Here is an 18,845-nt window from a genome sequence, read left to right as displayed (position 1 = left end):
TACTTTGGGTTCACATAAAATCACGTAGCTGTTGTGTTGACAGCAGTTACTACTGGAACTAAGTTTCTAAACCAAAATTCTAGGAGCCAGTGACTTTAATTTTGAGGCTGATCAACGTGGTTGACAGTCAGTAAAAATAAACTCTGTAAGTAGGTGGCTCTGCATATATAATGCTTTTAATCAGATAATTTCTAGTTTTATGTATTTTAACAATGATTTTTCTGGGATGCCTGAATGGCTCATTCGGTTAAATGTCCGACTCTTGATTTTGACTCAGGACACAATCTCACAGTTCATGGGTTTGAGCCCTGTGTTGGGCTCTGTGCTGACAGCATGGAGCCTGCTTGGGATTTTTTTTCCTCTCCCTCTCTCTCTCTGCCCCTCTCCCTACTCTTGCTTGCTCTCTCAAAATAAATAAACAATAATAAAAAAAAAAATAACCAATGACTTTTTTATGTGACTTGCACTGATTTTTGTATTCCAGATATTGTGATTGCTTTGCAAATGGTGAATTTTGCAACAACTGCAACTGTACTAATTGTTATAATAATTTGGAACATGAAAATGAAAGGCAAAAAGCAATAAAGGTGATTACTTTTTATTTTATTTAACTGACAGAAATTTCCAGTTTCACCTGATTTTTGTAGAACTTGTTTCCTTTACAATGAAAATTAATTCCTTTTGCTGTATTTAATCTAATGTGATTGAGCTTCAGTTGATATTTGATCTGTTTTAATAGGCATGCCTTGACAGAAATCCAGAAGCTTTTAAACCTAAGATAGGGAAGGGAAAGGAGGGAGAATCAGATCGACGTCACAGCAAAGGATGTAATTGCAAACGATCAGGATGTCTTAAAAACTACTGTGAATGCTATGAGGTGAGATGCTGGTTGGGGAACATAATCTAACCATTTTTTTGAAAATAACTTTAGAAAGGGTATATTGTAAAAATTTACTTACAAATTGGGAAATTATTCTGCTATCGCAGTTTGAAAATATGCACAGTTGTTGCAAGGGCCCTAGTTTGAGGAAGACCTTCTGGCCTCCCAAGCAGGGCTTCAGAGGAACAATACCTTGGTCTTGTCATTATGGCTTTGGGACTCATTACCTGATTACCAGTTCATAACTTCTTGATCATTATACCTGGAAGTGTGTAAATCAGAGCAACAATTTATTGATTTTTAGTAAAAATAACATCAGGGGGCGCCTGGGTGGCCCAGTCGGTTGGGTGTCTGACTTGAACTCAGGTCATGATCTCATGGTTCGTAAGTTCGAGCCTCGCATTGGGCTCTGTGCTGACAGCTCAGAGCCTGGAGCCTGCTTCGGGTTCTGTGTCTTCCTCTCTCTCAGCCCCTTCCCTGCTTGCTCTCTCTCTCTCTCTCAAAAATAAGTAAACATTAAAAAAAAAAAACTTTCTGGGGGTGCCTGAGTGCCTCAGTTGGTTGGGCGTCCAACTTCAGCTCAGGTCATGATCTCACGGTCCGGTCTGTGAGCTTGAGCCCCACATCGGACTCTGTGCTGACAGCTCAGAGCCTGGAGCCTGCTTCAGATTGTGTCTCCCTCTCTCCCTGCACCTCCCTCACTCAAACTTTGTGTGTGTGTCTCTCTCTCTCAAAAATAAATAAACATTAAAAAAAAATAAATAAATTTTTTTTTAAATAACATCAAAGTGGTTTGGAAACTAGCAGTTGTCTTTAATGGAAGAGTAGTGCTACCAACTGTCCCCCCTGGGCTTTTGAAAATATATGTGGTTACAAAATAGTCTGCATTCCAGGGGCAGTCCTGAAAGTGAAGATTTATCTTGCCCAACATGCCTATAGTGCCTTGTTGAAGAACAGTGCTCTTTGGAAAACTGAATTATGTTACGAAGTTTGCTTTCTGAGCATAAAAATAGGAAAGAAACATGAAATATTGCTGGTTGAGGTTATTGGTCATTGTGAAGTGATTGCATCCATTTTTGCTGCTGACCATGATTAGTCAGGCATCTTTGACAGGTGCTATTTATTTTATTTTTAAATGCTATTTAAATCATCCCCTTCTTGCTATAGACGAAGTACTGTATAACTACATTGTTTTTATTTTCAAATAAACATTGTTTTTATTTTCAAAGCTTAAATAGAATAATCTATTCATGCCCAAGATGAACCCTGTGTTAGTGTATTTGCTTTTTTGGTGTACCTGAAACTCTTCACTGACAATCTTTGGAATTGAGTCATCCCTACAGTTAGCTGGCTCTTCTCATCTATTAGATTTTCATACTTTCAGATTTCATATTCAGAAGGATACCTTATTTTTTGTTTTGGCAGAAGCCCTGGCGTTGTACTTGGTAAAGCAGTACCAAGGACGGCATTCTCCCCTCATAAGGTTGCTCTGCTTTAGGAGTGTGTGCCTGCCATTCCGTGCCCCTTCCCATTCAAAATGTGTCACAGTAAAGATTATGTGTGCTGTATTCCCTATGTAATGAATTCGTAATTCACCTGTGTTAGAAGTCAAATACTCCTGGGGCGCCTGGGTGGCGCAGTCGGTTAAGCGTCCGACTTCAGCCAGGTCACGATCTCGCGGTCCGGGAGTTCGAGCCCCGCGTCAGGCTCTGGGCTGCTGGCTCAGAGCCTGGAGCCTGTTTCCGATTCTGTGTCTCCCTCTCTCTCTGCCCCTCGCCCGTTCATGCTCTGTCTCTCTCTGTCCCAAAAATAAATAAACGTTGAGAAAAAAAAAAAAATTAAAAAAAAAGAAGTCAAATACTCCTTCTAAGAAGTATAGTAAGGTAACCTCTTGTTGGTCCTAAAGTAAAAATGAATGAAAATTGTGTATAATTAAGAGTATTTTGAAAGTGTCTTAAATAATGTTTTAGAGTCCAACAAGTCAGTTTTTTATCCTTTTTTATCCTGAATTTTTATTTGAATTAAAAAAAATTTTTTTTAAGTTTATTCATTTTTGAGAGACAGAGAGCAAGCAGGGGTGGGGCAGAGAGAGAGGGAGACGCAGACTCTGAAGCAGGCTCCAGGCTCTGAGCTGTCAGCACAGAGCCCGACGTGGGGCTTGAACTCACAGAATGTGAGATCAGACCTGAGCCAAAGTTGGATGCTCAACCAACTGAGCCACCCAGGTGCCCCTGGACTCCTTTATTTGAACACATGATGAAATAGGTGGCATCTGTTCATAAACCATGTCATACAAAATTTGTCATGGATATTTAAAAAATGTAAGAATAGCATATTCTTATTATCAAACCAAGTCCACAAAAAGAGACAAAATGGAAATTGATGTAAAGCTGGGTCAGAAGGGCAAAGAAGCCCTTCCATGCATATGGCATTGAACGGTCTGTACATGCTAGGCATATGATAAACATACAAGAACTAACAATTATATATTTATATATAGAGAGAGAATTTATAGAAATAGAAAAGCTGGTTGAAGTATACTAAAAGAGAGAAAGCTGCCCAGTTATAAAAATCCTTGACTTTCAGGACACACATAGTGTCTAATAACTAACTTGTCACTCTCAAAGACCAAGAAATGGAAGAACTGGAATGCACTAATCTAGGACTAGCAGTGGCTGATTGGCCCCTTGTGAATTGGTTGTGATATTGTCTGACAGTTTGTGTGTTCATTTGTTGGTCTTTTGAACTGAATTGGCTTTTTTGGTCCAGTTAGTCTGCATCTGGATAACACATGCCTGTTCCTTTCACTCAGCTTTCAAGGCTTGTTGAGTGGAGGTGTGAGCGTCCACATTTTTTAAATGGCTGTGCCTTGTAACCTTTTTTCCTCTCCTTGTTTTTGACCACAAGGGAAGTTGAATCAGCAAAGCTAAACGGATACTCTGTCATTCTAATTTCTTCTTCCTGAGTTCCTGTTAGATTATTAGTACCTTTCTTATGGTTCTTCATACTTAATCCAAATTATCGTTATTGGTGTGTCTTTTTCACCCTTGATATCAGGGATTTTATCTCTTCATCATTAGATACTTATTAAGTGTAGCTTAACTCCATTAACCCAGAATGTATATCCATTTTGTTCCCTTGGTAAAGAGAATTTATTTGTGTATTGTAAGAAAGGAGCAGGGTTAAATGTGTTCGTCATCATACGATTTGTTTGTCTTGCTAGGTGCTGTAGAGAGAAAGGGCAGTTGGTATGTTTCTTTAAATTGACATGGGTTCACTGAAGAAACTGCATCCAACAAAAGATACTCAAATTTACTAGGCTTGGGAAATGTCAATGACGGAACAGTGAGATCTCACTTCACCTCTTTCCCCCAGATTGCTAAATATTAAAAAGAGCTAGAATATACACTGTTGGAGGGAATGTGGGAAAGCCTTCTTTTATACATTGCTGATGAGATGTGAGGTGTTACAGCCTTTTGTAAAGACAGTCTGCCCACATCTATTAAAATACACATACCCTTTGGCCAGTGAGCCCAATTCTAGAAATGTAGCTCATAGAAATAAAAGCATATATATGTATGTGTGTGTGTGTGTGTATATATATATATATATATATATATATATATATAAAATAATCTTTTATGCATTATTTGTAGTACTCAAGAACTGGTAACAAAATAAATGCTCAGCAACAGGCAAGTGAATGCCCAAATAAAAGGTGGCACATCTATACCAGGGATTAATACTCAGCCATTAAATAGAATGAATCCAGCCTATGCTAGATGACTTGGGGGGAGGGATTCCATGAGGCGTAGTGTGAGAAACGGAAGATGCAGAAAGTGGGGCATATGATTTTGTAAAATGAACTAAAAAAAAGACGTGTATTTGTTACTTAAGATAGGTATATGTACATAAGGGCTGTGTTTTTCATAAATATATATGTTTTACACATTTTTACATACAAGGGCACACTGGTTTAATATGGACTATGGAAGGATTTGGGGAAGCTGGAGAAGGGGATTCACAGAGGGAGATTATGGAGATTATCCATAATAAAAATAGCATCTATGAAATTCCTTTCATGTGATAATTGTGTTTGCATAAGTGGAAAATGATCAACATGTTGAGGTGGATGGATTCCGGATAACTGGTATTTTTTTAATATTGTATCATTCATATTCTTTATAAAGAACACACGTTAATCATATCAGGAGGAAAACCTTTAGTGGGGGAAGAAATGATGTGGAAGCACTCAAAAACAAACACTGTGTAGCCACTCTCGGACTTAAATATTTGACCTGTCCACGTGTAGGTAGCCCATTGAGTGTCAGGAAGAGAGGTTTCCATTGTATCTTATGTCATTTGAGCAGTTAGTTCTGTTGTCTGTTGATTTGATTAGAGTCTACTTAAGAGTAATGCTTTTTGGGTTTGATTTGGAAGCTTTTCTTTTGTAAATCTTTTAGGCAAAAATAATGTGTTCCTCAATATGCAAATGTGTTGGCTGTAAGAATTTTGAAGAAAGCCCAGAACGAAAGACACTGATGCACTTGGCAGACGCAGCTGAAGTAAGGGTACAGCAACAGACGGCAGCGAAAACTAAGTTATCTTCTCAAATTTCGGACTTGCTTACTAGGCCAACACCGGCTTTGAATAGTGGAGGAGGAAAGTAAGTCAGTATTTTAATGTCTTTTTATAGTATAACATCAGTATTATTTCTGGTAAAGTTTCTTCTTTTTGGACAAGGCTAAGTTCATGCTTTGCCTTGTTGCAAACCTCTTTTTGCATTTTCTATCTCTAGTTACTTGTAAAGGATTTTGAAGGTAATAGGAAAACCACTGTGAGATATAGTACACACTTCTAACATGCTTTGTGCTTAATTTGATTTCTCTCCACTAAGATGAGGTAGTGATGTAATTTGACAAATCCCTAAGAAAACTGAATTTTTACACCTGTTCCTGGTAGCAGTATCATTCACACTTTTGCACATCCTTACCTTCTGTTGCCTTTTCCGTGCCCATGTAGCACTTTTCCCCATCCTACTTGGGCACCTTGTTTCACTGGACTGCTAAACTCTGGAGTAGGAAAGCTCGAGCTTTAAAGTTCGGCCGAGCTGAGTTTAAATACTGTGTGTGCTACGCAGTAGTTTATGAATTCAACAAGCACTCCCCCTCTCTAGGGTCTCGGTTCTCTTGTCCTTCCCATCATCCTTACCAAGTGGCCACAAAGAATAAAGCATCACTGTCCCAGTGTTTGGCAGGGTCCGATGCCGCACAGCTTCCTGGTGTGGATTTGTATCAGAGGGTTTAGTAGAGGTTAGCTTGCAGAATTATTAAATGCAATGAGCCTTCCAGATGGTATATTATGTAAAATGCCTAAGTTGAAATAGGCTCCAATGCTTACAGAAATGCTTCTTTTTGTACAAAATATTTCAGATAGCAATTCTGAAGAACTATTATACAGTGTTACTAACTATACAATATTAACGTTATTGTAATAGTATAATATTTTCTAATTTAAAGTGTTTTACATTTTAAAGATTTTTATACAACTGTACAGCAGCCCAAACCCTCAATTACTCTCTTGTCACAGTAGGTCTGAATTTCAGACTTCATTTGTTTTGCAGTTTCCTTCTGTCAGTGTCGTTGGTAACATTAGTGTCGTGGTTACGTTTGGTTGCCTGATTTGTCTCTGAAGGCTTTAAGACGAGGCTACATATAGCAAGCCTCAGGATGGATTGCTCTTATTTAATACTTAATAGTTGAGGTCTTTATGAATGAAACTCCATGTAGAGAACAGCATTTGGTTTCCCCACTGTTTTGTTTGTCATGATGGAAAAATGCAAAATTTTGGTGTGCTTTTTGCTTTGTGAACAATATATGGGACTCTGGGAAAGTACTTTATTTTTAGTGTTGTCCAGGAGATACTGCTTGCAGTGCTCAATTTTATTCATTCATTGAACAAATATTCATGGAGTGTTTCTATGTGTCAGGCAGTGTTCTAGGCTGTGAAGAAACAGCAATAAATAAAACAAAGAATGCACTCTGAAAACTAATTCACGAATTAGGAGAATTTGTTACAGAATTATCCAGTTGACATACAGAGTTAACATCTTTTAGTTAACCAGATAACCTTGTGTAGGTAATAAGACATGTATTTTATGTAAAATTATATTTTCTTATATGCAATAATAAAACAGGTCTAACTTTTTAAAGCTCTTTGGGCTGTGCTTGTGCTCACTGCACAAATTGTAATGTTCAGTGTGTTGGTGAGTCATGAACATGTTAACAGATATTCATGTGAAGTAATGCCATCCACTTTTGTTGTTATTCAACACCATCATCGTCTCTCTTTCTCTCTCAAAAAATCATTTCAGATTGCCATTTACATTTGTAACTAAGGAAGTAGCGGAAGCCACATGTAATTGCCTTCTTGCCCAGGCAGAGCAGGCAGACAAGAAGGGAAAATCAAAGGCAGCAGCCGAACGGATGATACTGGAGGAATTCGGACGATGTTTGATGAGCGTCATCAATTCTGCAGGCAAAGCAAAAAGTGACCCTTGTGCCATGAATTGCTAACTCTTGCACAAAAGACTGATAAATGGAACTGTACAGAAAATTGAAGGTCCAGGGACACTTGATTTTCTGGAAGATAATTTAACAATGATTGTACTGTTAATTCAGTCCTTGTGTGACCTGAAGTTATAATATTGAAAGAAGAAATTTTAAATGAGGAAATTAATACATTTTAAATCTTAGTTAAATCTGTTTATGCCCCTTCTAAATTGAGTTTTTCTTTATTGTATTATATAGATTTTTAATTTGCATGGGTTTCTTAAGAATTAGATGTTCTATCCATCTGATGCTGTTGACAAAGGACATTTATAAATTAATATAATTTATAATGTATGGCGTTGTAGGACTTTGCTCCAGTAGAAAAAGCCAGAGAACCATTGGTATTACCCAGTCATTCTTTGGCACTAGACCTAAGCAGATAGAATGTCTACATAAACAAATTCTTATGAAACATATTCAAATGACATTTTTGTGTTTAGAAAAGCACTACCTTTTTAAGAAAAAACTTTTTAGCACAGATTCTGGAATAATATCGTGTTGTCACTTTGGGAATGTCAGAAGGGGAAGGAATCCATAGGCATACTTTTAAAATTAAGAAGTTGTTTTTTAAGAAAAACTGTTAAGGGACAGGCAGTAGTTCTTGATAGGCAAGGTTTCTCTAAGAAAGAGTGACTAAGAAATGCTCTGGGATGTTTCCATTTTCTTTGAAGGAGGTGCTGTGTATTTGAAATGATATTAATAAATTGTCAAAGTGATTACTGGGTACTATTAAAAGTGAGAGGTGCATATGAATAGAATTTATTATGTAGTGATAGTACAGAAACTTACATAATCATCAGGTATAAAATTTGACTTGGAGAAATAAAGAACATTGAAGCTCTAATAAATGAATTGAGGGAAAGACTTTTCATCTATACAATTCTCTTTATAGACTTTTGAACTAAGAGGTCTCAATCCAGTGTAGGAGTCTTATTTGATTTACTGAAAGGGCCTCCTAACAAAGCTTTCAAAATTATAGTGGGACTTCTTTTTATAAGGGAAGCTTAAAATGGCATTATTTTTAGCCAGTGATTTGATAAGCTGAAGGTATGAGTGTTTTCTTATTACTAAAATAACCTAAATCATTTTCACAAATTCAAAACTCAAGAGCTTTATGAATTTAAGAGCCTGTACGAGGACTCTGGATTTTATGACAAGAAAAACCATGTTGAATTCAGGCATTTTGTTAGGTACCTTAATCCTCAGTAATTATTAGTATATGATTATTACATTTCCTACAAGGAATCTATAGTTGTATGTATTAAGTTTGTATATATGTTCATATGAACATGCAAGATATAGGCAATAGAAATTAAGTAATCCAAAAGAAGATTCCGTTATTCATTGAAGTATCTTCCTTTTGAAATTTGGATTTATAAAATTATAGTGCAGTAACTTTAAATGTAGATAGTGCAAACATTCTTAGCACCTCAATCTAGTATGTTTAATTAAAATTTGTATAAATGTAAATTAGTGTAAGAGGATAAAATATCTAATCAAGTTATTTTTCAAAAGATTACAATACCTTTTTGGTCTAAACCTAAACTTTGTTCATTTTGTACATATTCTGTGTTTAATTCTAATTGCACCTTTGTGATGTGTATTTATATACAGTGTGCAGAAAATGTTTGTGAAATTTGGATTACAATTGTAGATTATGTATGACGGCATTGCTTGAGAATGTTTTGCTTGTAAAAACTTGAAGGTGCAATCAAATGCTACTAGTTTTTCTGATTTTCAAGAAGCTATCTAAAGTATTAAGACTTTCCTTCCTGTGTAGTACTTACTAAGCAACTTTTTGTATTTAGGCATTTGCATCAAATTGCTGAACAAGATTAATATCCACATTAATTCAACAATTTTAAAAGACTATTTGGGGAGGGTTGGGTATATAATTTTTTTAGCTCTATTTACATCCCAAAGTAGAAAGATTAAATTTATATTTACTAGAGCTATTCGAAGAATACACTTTTCTATATTGTAAAAACAGGACAGCAAAGTAAATCATACAGAAAATAAACATTTATACTATTCTGTAAAAAAAAAAAGTTTGTTTTTTTTCTTTAAGAACACCACTTTTAACCATTTAATGTACCAGAAAAGAAACTTAAAATATCTGATTTTAAGTAAATTTGACATTACTTCTGAAAGCACACAAATAATAAGTATAATTTTGCCCAATTATCATTAACCCAAAATTGCTTTGAAATGAAAATAGGCCTTTTTTCCACTGTGTAAGGGCAGAAACTCAGTCTACTCTTTCCTTTCTTTTTTGATGTTTTTCTTTCTTTTTTAATGTTTGATGTTTTTATGGTGAGCACCTTTCTCAGTTTCCTTTTCTTTCAAGAACAAAAAGCAACCTGTAGGTCTTATCTGGGAAACAAAACCTTAATGTTGCAGGTAATAAAACAAGCAGAGCAGCGACTACTGCTTTAGCTTCCCAGTTCTTGGATTCAGACAACTAACATTTTCTAAATCTTATGTCAAATGTGAATAAAAAAAATCTTTAGAAAAGTTTTCCACTTTTATTGTTCTGTAACAAACAGCTAAGAGAATACTTGTTATGTAAACGCAGCTTCAAACTAGGATCTCTACCATCATGTTGCATCCTTTTTCAGCATTTTCTGTAGAAATTCCGTAGCAGCAACCCAAAGGAGAAGGAAGCCAATCAGCTATAGAAAGCCTTTACTTTTGGAGTTATTTTCTACTGTGTCAATTACTTAGGGCTGTGTGTGTGTGTGTGTGTGTGTGTTTCCTTAATGCAGATTTTGTCATTATCTATAGACCAAATGTGAGGTTTTTATGATCCAAATGACTTTATAAAATGAAAGGTATAAGGGCTTTTTAATTATAATTTTTAAATAGTTTTATGAAAGCATTTAGGGCATTTTTTTTTCTCAAAAGCATTAAGAAAATATATTCAGGGTAATATTTACTATAAGGACAGAGACATTTAACTCCCTGATTATATTATCAAATGAAGTCTAGCAATAGATAAAAAGAATGCATCATGACCAGGTTGGGTTTATCTCCGGAATAAAAAGTTGACAACATTCAAAAATAATGTAACTCACTGCATGGATATAAAAAAGAAGTAAAACTCTATGATCGTAAAAGTTGCAGAGAACCTTTTGAATATACTAAAAACTACTGAACTTTAAAAGGGTTAATATTACAATATGTATATTATAGCTCAAATATTTTTCCAAAAAAGTTAAAAGGTACAGAAAAATTATGACAAAATTCAAGACCCACTTATGACTGAAATGTGCACGCGCGCACACACACACACACACACTCTTCAGCACACCAGGAAGAGAAAGGATTCTCAACCTGAAAAGACCATTTACTAAAAAGCCTACAGCTAATATCATATGAATGGTGAAGACTGAATGTTTCCCCTGCTAGACTAGGAACAAGACACTCCTACGACATTGTATTGGAGGTTACTGTATAGTAAGCAGGGGAGCACAGATTGGAAATAAGACAGTATCTACTGGTCAACGTGACTGCCTATATACAAAAGTCAGTAATCTTTAAAGAAAAAAAGCTAGAAAAAGTGAGTTTAAGCAAAGTCAATATGTAAAATTGTATTTTTACATAGTAGCAACGAACATTTAGAAACAAATTTTTACAATTAGCATAGTAGCACCACAAAATGTGAAATGTAACAGATATATACAAGATCTGTAGGTGAAGTGTAGAAAACATTGATAAAATCAGAGAAGACCTTAAAAAAGGAGAGATCTACCATGTTTGTGAATTGGAACATTCGATACTATGAAGATATCACTTCTCTCCAAATTGATCTTTAGATTCCCCAAAGCTCCAGCCAAAATCCCAGCAGGAATCTTTGTAAAAAGTCAACAAGCTGATTAAAGAATATATAGAGAAAGGTACAATTAGAAGAGCCAAACATTTCTGAATAACGAACAAAGGTGAAACTCCTACTTGACTTCAAGGCTCATATAAGGCTCATCAGGTCACTGTGGTACTGGTGAAATGTTAGACCAATGGATCAATGGAACAGAACAGAGCCCAGAAGTAGACCCATATATATGTGGTCAATTTCTTACAAAGGCTCAAAGGTAATTCAGGGAACAATAATCTTTTTAACAAACACTGCTGAGATATCCATATGTAAAATATGAATCTCAGCTTCTACCAAAGACCAGAATGAACTGAAAATGGATCATAACCTAAAAATGAAAAACCTAAAGCGACCAAATACCTGGAAGATAACATGAGAAGAAAAATCTGTGGCTTTGGGTTAGGCAACGTTTTCTTAGATATGAAACTAAGAAGTATCCCTAAAAGATAAAAACTGATAAAATGCATTTTTCAAAATTAATGTCTGCCCTTCAAAACACAATAAGAAAAGCCACAGACTGGCAGAAAATATTTGCAAAACACATTAGATAATGCACTTCTATCCAGAATATATAATTAACACTCAATAAAAAAAACCAACCTTCCAAAAGAGGGGCAAAAGACTTCAACAGACCTTTCACCTAAGATTATGTGGATGGCAAATAATCCTATGAAAAGATGCTCAGCATCATTAGCCATTAGGAAAATGGAAATGAAAGCCACAGTGAAATATTACTGCACACCTATTAGAATGGCTAATTCAAAACTAAACCCTGGCTATACCAAGTACTGGGAAGAAAGGAGAGGAACTGGAAGTTTCATACATTTCCTGATTGGAATGCAGAGTGGTGAAGTTATCTCACAAAAAGAGTTCTGGCAGTTTGTCATAAAGCATAATATATACTTACTATGTTACCCATTGTATGGATACAACACATTTTTACTTATCCATCAGTTGGACATTTCGGTTTTTTCACTTTGTAGCTATAATAATATGAAATTTGTGTAAAAATCTTTACATGAACATGTTTTTATTTCTCTTGGATATGTTATATATATGCCTGTCAGTAGAACTGCTAGGTGATATGGTAACTCTGTTCAACCTTTTGAAGAGCTGCCAAGCTGTTTTCCAAAGCATCCACATTCCCACCAACAGTGTAAGAGGGTTTCAATTTCTCCACATTCTTGTCAACACTTGCTATTAACTTTCTTACTATAACCATCCTAGTGGGTGTAAAGTGATACCTCAGTGTGGTTTTGATTTGCATTTCCCAGATGGTTTATGATGTTGGGCACATATTCATGTTTTTATAGGCCATTTGTATTATCTCCTCTGAAGAGTGTCTATTTACATTCTTTACCCATTTTTCAAACTGGGTTATTTGTCCTTCATTATTGAGTTATAGGAGTTCTTTGTATATCCTAGATACAAGTCCTTTATCAGATGTGTGAGTAGTAAAAATTTTCTCCCATTCTGTGGGTTGTCTCTTGACAGTGTCCTCCTAAGTAAAAGTTTTTTTGTAGTTTTTTTGGTGAAGTCCAATTTATTTTTTGTTGTTCATGTTTTTGGTGTCATATTTAAGAAACTATTGCCTAATCTAAGTCTCAAACATTTGCTCTCTTTTCTTCTAAGAGTTTTATATTTTTACCTATTACATTTAGGTCTTTGACCCATTTAGAGTTAATACTTTTGCATGTGGATATCCAGTTGTTCCTGCTCTATGTGTTGAAACATAGGAAGGATAAATTTCTAAAGAGAATGTTTTTCTCTGACGAAAAAAGGACAAAGGTGCTAAGTGGAAATTATAAAGTAAATTACCCTCATCAAATATGAATAACTTATTTTAAAAATTCGCCATAAAGCATATCATGTTAAGTAAACTTGATACCAGACTTGAAATACTTTCACTAAGGGGCGCCTGGGTGGCTCAGTCAGTTAAGCGTCCGACTTCGGCTCAGGTCACGATCTCGTGGTCCGTGAGTTCGAGCCCCGCGTCGGGCTCTGGGCTGATGGCTCAGAGCCTGGAGCCTGTTTCAGATTCTGTGTCTCCCTCTCTCTGACCCTCCCCCATTCATGCTCTGTCTCTCTCTGTCTCAAAAATAAATAAAACGTTAAAAAAAAAATTAAAAAAAAAAAAAAGAAATACTTTCACTAAGGCAAGAGCAATTAACTGTTAAAGGCAGTGAAGGAGGGGTGCCTGGGTGGTTCAGTCAGTTAAGGGTCGGACTTCAGCTCAGGTCACGATCTTACAGTTCATGGGTTCAGGCCCTGCATCGGGCTCTGTGCTGACAGCTCAGAGCCTGGAGCCTACTTTGGATTCTGTGTCTCCCTCCCTCTCTCTGCCCCTCCCTGCTCACAGTCTGTCTCTCAAAAATGAATAAAAACGTTAAAAAAATTTTAAAAAGGCAGTAAAGGAAATATTCCTGTTGTCAATATTTGTCCAATTTATCCAGCACTCAAATAGTGCAAAACACTAAACTACAGAATATACTAGTACATTAGTAAAATGCAACAGCAAAGAACATGAGACACCTACAGATATAAACCTAGTTTTAAGTAAAGATCTGGACAAAATTTGGATTTATATAAGCAATAAGTTAAAGGTGGTGATTTACAAGTAGGATTCTTTTAAATAAGATTCATCCTGGTGTATCTAAAATTCTATTGCAAATACAACCCACACTATTGAGACTTCTCAGCGATAGCTCTTACATAAAATTTAGTACAACTCTGGTTACATCTCCAAACTTAAACCTTTGTTTGAGGTAGAACAAAACAAATATATCAAAATATATAATTTAAGGAGAATTTCAGTTAATAAAACTCAAGTTTTGTCTAGTCATTAATCTTTTGCAATTTTAAGTTTTCATATTAATTATACTTCATGACTATTCACAAAGAGTAGATGTTTTACACACATAGGGGAATCATGCGCTTGTTTCTTCTTTTATCCATTTAAAACACTCCTCGTATGTGAAAGTACAACATATACCTACGTTTTTCTACTCATCTTTTCAAGTCTGGGTGTGACAGAATGGAGAAAATTGTCCTTAGGTATGTTTCCATCTTCAGATCATTTAAGCTTCTCCTAAATTTCTGAAAAAACTAATCATAATTAAGACAAATATTTTCATAACCACTGTCTCAACTGCCCATCTTTTTCTAATTTATTAATTGGATGGTGTGAAGTCCCTTTATTCATTCAACACTGAAAATATATTTCAGCCCCCTGCAAAACACAAGGACACTTCAGAAGAGCTTGAAATAAGGCTTCTCCTCATTCTCTGATGAGCATTGGGCTCTTCCAGTGGAGTCAAGTAAGTATCTACTCTATTATTCAAAAGTAGTATTTTGAAGTCCAAGGACAATGGATTGTGAAAATGACATCCCCTATTTACTTCTCAGACTACATTCCCCAACTTTGCTGCAGCACACGGAACCATCTCATGGCACATGTGCTTACATTCTGCCCGATAAAGCCTAAGTATTTCCATCTTAGGGTACCCTGGCAAAGGGATTTTGTGGTATTTGATATTTTAACTCAGCCTAATTTTCAAACCACATCTAGATTTTCACATGTAAGTAAAAATTACATCCAAGGTTTTATATTCCTTTTTCTTTTTTTTTTTTTTTTTTCCTGTCAGCATTCTTAAGAGCTGTAAACCAAAGCTCTTTTGGGGAATGTAGTCTATTTATAAAAGAAGTCAATGTTTTAATGACTCTTAGTTGTTGTTATTCTCTCTTGTTTTAAAGTAGACTGAACAAGTTAAAAAGTATGTCCAGTCACACTACTCAGTCTTATAGTAGTATATTCAAAGGCAGCATCTGTTGGCTGGTCTGTTCCTACTGACTTAACTGCGTTCTACATTCCGAGTTAACTGAAATGTTGCAAACCATACCAAGTACAAGCAGATTTTATAATACGCATAATTAGAAATCCTAGTATTACAAACTTGTCAACTGTGCAGAATGGTCAATTTATAAAATATGGTAGGTTGAACTTTAAATGTTGACCAATAATTTTTCATGAAAATTTTAATATATTTTAGGTCCCTCATTTGAATGGATATCCGTCATTACTTAACAAATGCCTGCATTTATTGGTATTAGCAAAACTTGAACATCTGTAATCCTGTAATGATGACCAGTGTATTCTTGGCAAAGTTTTCACTTCAATTCTTTCTGAATGGTGTTTTAAAGGGTACTGAGCTGCATCTTTACCTCTGATCTTTAAGAAACAGATTATTATATCCTTTAGTAACTTTACAAAGTGATTGATGGCACACACTTCTCCGTCAAAGAGATGCTCATCTAAATCTACAAAAAGATAAATATGCCCAGAAAGCTCACATAATATTTTCTGCTGAAGATACAATTCTCTCTGTTTAGGAAGTAGTTCATAGACTGTCATTCTTGAATGGGTTCTTACAACTCGCTCACAAATATTTATGACTTGACAAAGACTTTGTGAAGGGAAATGTAAACCATTCTTCTTTTTAACACACAACAGTGACCCAATTTTAGCAACCTTGAGATCTGATGCATACAGTGCACTGATGCACTCCTCACAAGTTAAAAGAGCTGATAACTTATTTGCAACATAACTGGCACAACAGATGAGTTTTTGCCTGTGATCTGACAGATCTAGTAACGCCTCACTTAGCGAACAATTAGACCAGTCTCGGCAAATATCCTCTTTGTGAAAAAGAGTCTTTATGCCGCTGACGCCATACTGACGCTGAACTGTCCAAAGGGCCAAGTCTGTCCTTCGAGCAATTGAAATGTCAAGGATGCTTACTTCACTTAGAAAGGCTTCGTCTTGTGATCTGTATCTGGTCTCCAAATTATGGTAAGCTTTCTGGAATGCCATACAGGTAGGGTTAGAACCGGTTACTAATACCTGTCTAAGCATCTTGAGAAATAATTCCAGATGATCTTGACTGAATTTATAAGTCAGAAGATATGGAAAAGGCATGACCTTTGGGAAAACGTAATTCTGATAGAGCCATTTTAGGCTCTCAGCATTAAGCAAAAATCCCAGGAATCCTAGTTTTCGCTTACCTTTAATTATTTGATTATTGCTAGCGTCAGATAATGTAACAAAGATTGTCTTGGCTTCAATTAACACGCGATTAATTTTACTATAAGTTTCAGGCAGTAGAGGTCCTTTAAGTCCCTTTCCATAACAGTTCCTACTATTAAAAATGTCAAACAGGTTGTTAATTAAGCGTAAAAAATGGACGGTACCAATACAGTTTTGAAAAGGAGGCAGGCCTAACGATAGCAAGCACTCCAACGCGCTGGCCACACTCTCACTGAACAGTTGGGCAGCACAGTTCGTCTTCAGCACGTGGTTTTTCAAATTTGCAAGTTTTCTTGGGAGTCTTTCTATGTTTGCTAATTCCTGGTCCCCCAGGGCTACTAAGTCCACAAGGTGCTGCCAATGTGCCGTGCCATTAATAAACTGAATGCTTTGAAAATTCTGAAATGCATTTCTTATTAATCTGAGCAAGTGGCAAGAATCAAAGAAGTATGCAATCTGTTGACTAGAAGATGAGGGATGCTGAAATGTACACTTCATGTTGTCTCCGTCAATATGTATTCCCAACGCTTTTGCCATCTGAACGCTGTGAGCTGTAGCATCAGAGGTGACGGCCAAAACTGTGATCCCTATGTCACTTAGTTTGCCAATGGTAAGACGAAGCAGCTGAGCCTGCAAATATCCAGATGCCCTGTTAACAAAAAAATAACCAAGAGGCGTTCTCCAGTGACCAGAAATACCCACGGCCATTAACAAAATAGTTTCGGATGCAAGGGGTGTTTCATCAGCATCAAGTATGCCGAGGCCAAAGTCCATAAATCCTTGCAAATGGTGACTGCTGGGGTCCCACTGAAGTTGTTGCTTGAGAGATACGCCTTTTATTATCAGTGAACAATACTGGTAGAGCTGGTCTCCGTTCTCTACTCTTCGCTGAAGAAAAGAAAAAATGTTGCTGTTGAAGCCTGGACTGGGTTTGCATTTGGATAACCATCTGGGAAATATAAAAATATATATATGTATATATATATATATATAAAACTAAATGAAGAAATTAAAAAAAAAAGGAAAAAATACATTAACTGCTGCTAAGTTGCTTCAGATCCCTATAGAAACACAGCCAAATATAAGTAGCCAAATTCTATGGACATTTTCAAGCATCTATTCAAATAGTTACCATAAAATACTAAGATAACAGAGAAGCTTAGACACAGAGTAAGTATTTCAATACACCATTGCTCATCTACTTCTTTAAGATATATACAAAACAATTACCCGGTTTGTTGTAACTGTCGTGTTTAGATCATAAACCAGTCTTACCTGTAAATTCAATGAAATGAGAAAATGGTTGAAGGGGAAGGAAACTTTGAGAACATCTAGCACATCTACCTCATTTTAGAGACTGGGAAACGGGGACAGAGGCAGAACTGAAGCCGCACAGCCCTTGCTGTGCTGCTAGCTGCATACAAGTGTGAAGCCCAACTTTCCCGGTGTCCTGACAGTGCTTTTCTCACCGCTCCTTGTGACGTCAAATTGTGCCCTCAAGGAACAATGAAGGCGTCTGCATCTGTCTGCCCTGCACAAAGTACATACACTACTACCTTAGGAGTTCTTTTGCAGTGTCCCTGACCTTTCCATACTGGTTATGCTTTCCAATTACTGTTAGTGGCTGTCTTCAGAATCCTTTTCACTCAGTTCTAATTTACCTCTAATTTGCTGTAGGGTCAGGAGAGACAATAGCCAAGTTTAAGAACTATCTGAAATAAGACAAATTGGATTCTCTAGTAGAGACTGACGTGTTCATCTTAGCTAAAGTTTACTTCTGTAACTCAAATGACTTTTTGGGATGTTATATTTCTGACTTGGGGGCTATATTCCGGACTGCCAAGGTTTCTTCCTGGACAGCAGGCCTCTAATTGAGATTTTAATGTACCTCGCCCTAAGTATTTCAGGACAGGGCTTTCCACATACTTTGCCGCAAACTAAAAGTTCCATAAATGAAATTTACCCTCATTACGTGCCATGCACACATATATGTAACATATGTGTGTCTATAATGCCAATTATGACCCACTGAATTGATTTCAAGATGCACTAATGGGTTTGAAAAACACACAGCATGCAAAAGACATCAATTTTAAGCTGCTTATAACCTATTTAAGAGACAAATGTATTAATCAGTTGTTTATATTTTAAAATAGGATGAAACAGTAAGATAATGAGAAAATAGGACAGTGGTTACCCACCAGGGTGCTACAGCCCAGTAGTATATTGAATGTCCTTTGCAAACGGGTCTCCAAATTTTAATTGTTTAAATTTTTTTCTTGCATTAGGATGGACTCTCAAATGAACACCAAAGATGCTGTGCTGCACATGGAGTCAGTATATTATGAAACTACTTAATGCCTCTATGTAAAAGTTTTTATTTAAAAAAAATTTTTTTTT

At 36.1% G+C, this 18,845-nt stretch overlaps 1 protein-coding gene across 8 annotated transcripts in view; it reads left to right on the top strand.

Moving 5' to 3' along the window:
• Positions 1 to 18,821, top strand: part of LIN54 (lin-54 DREAM MuvB core complex component) — an 82,136-nt gene extending 63,315 nt beyond the window's left edge. For 6 of the 8 annotated variants that reach the window (XM_047091736.1, XM_047091729.1, XM_047091730.1 and 3 more), the window contains 4 exons: positions 485 to 587; positions 740 to 877; positions 5,344 to 5,546; positions 7,254 to 12,888. In XM_047091736.1, the coding sequence (XP_046947692.1) occupies positions 485 to 587; positions 740 to 877; positions 5,344 to 5,546; positions 7,254 to 7,455 (646 nt within the window). In that variant the 3' untranslated portion in view covers positions 7,456 to 12,888. Of the gene's footprint in view, positions 1 to 484; positions 588 to 739; positions 878 to 5,343; positions 5,547 to 7,253; positions 12,889 to 14,587; positions 15,152 to 18,733 lie in introns of those variants that run through there. The other 2 variants (XM_047091732.1, XM_047091731.1) reach the window with 2 other exon arrangements.
• The last annotated feature ends 24 nt before the right edge of the window (positions 18,822 to 18,845 follow it).

This window comes from Lynx rufus, unplaced genomic scaffold (assembly GCF_022079265.1).
Source record: "Lynx rufus isolate CCGP_SWC_20201006 ecotype Redwood Valley unplaced genomic scaffold, mLynRuf1.p SCAF_3, whole genome shotgun sequence".
Classification (NCBI taxonomy): Eukaryota; Metazoa; Chordata; class Mammalia; order Carnivora; family Felidae; genus Lynx; species Lynx rufus.
Note: the sequence above shows the minus strand (reverse complement) of the source record. Positions and strands in the feature narration are given on the sequence as shown.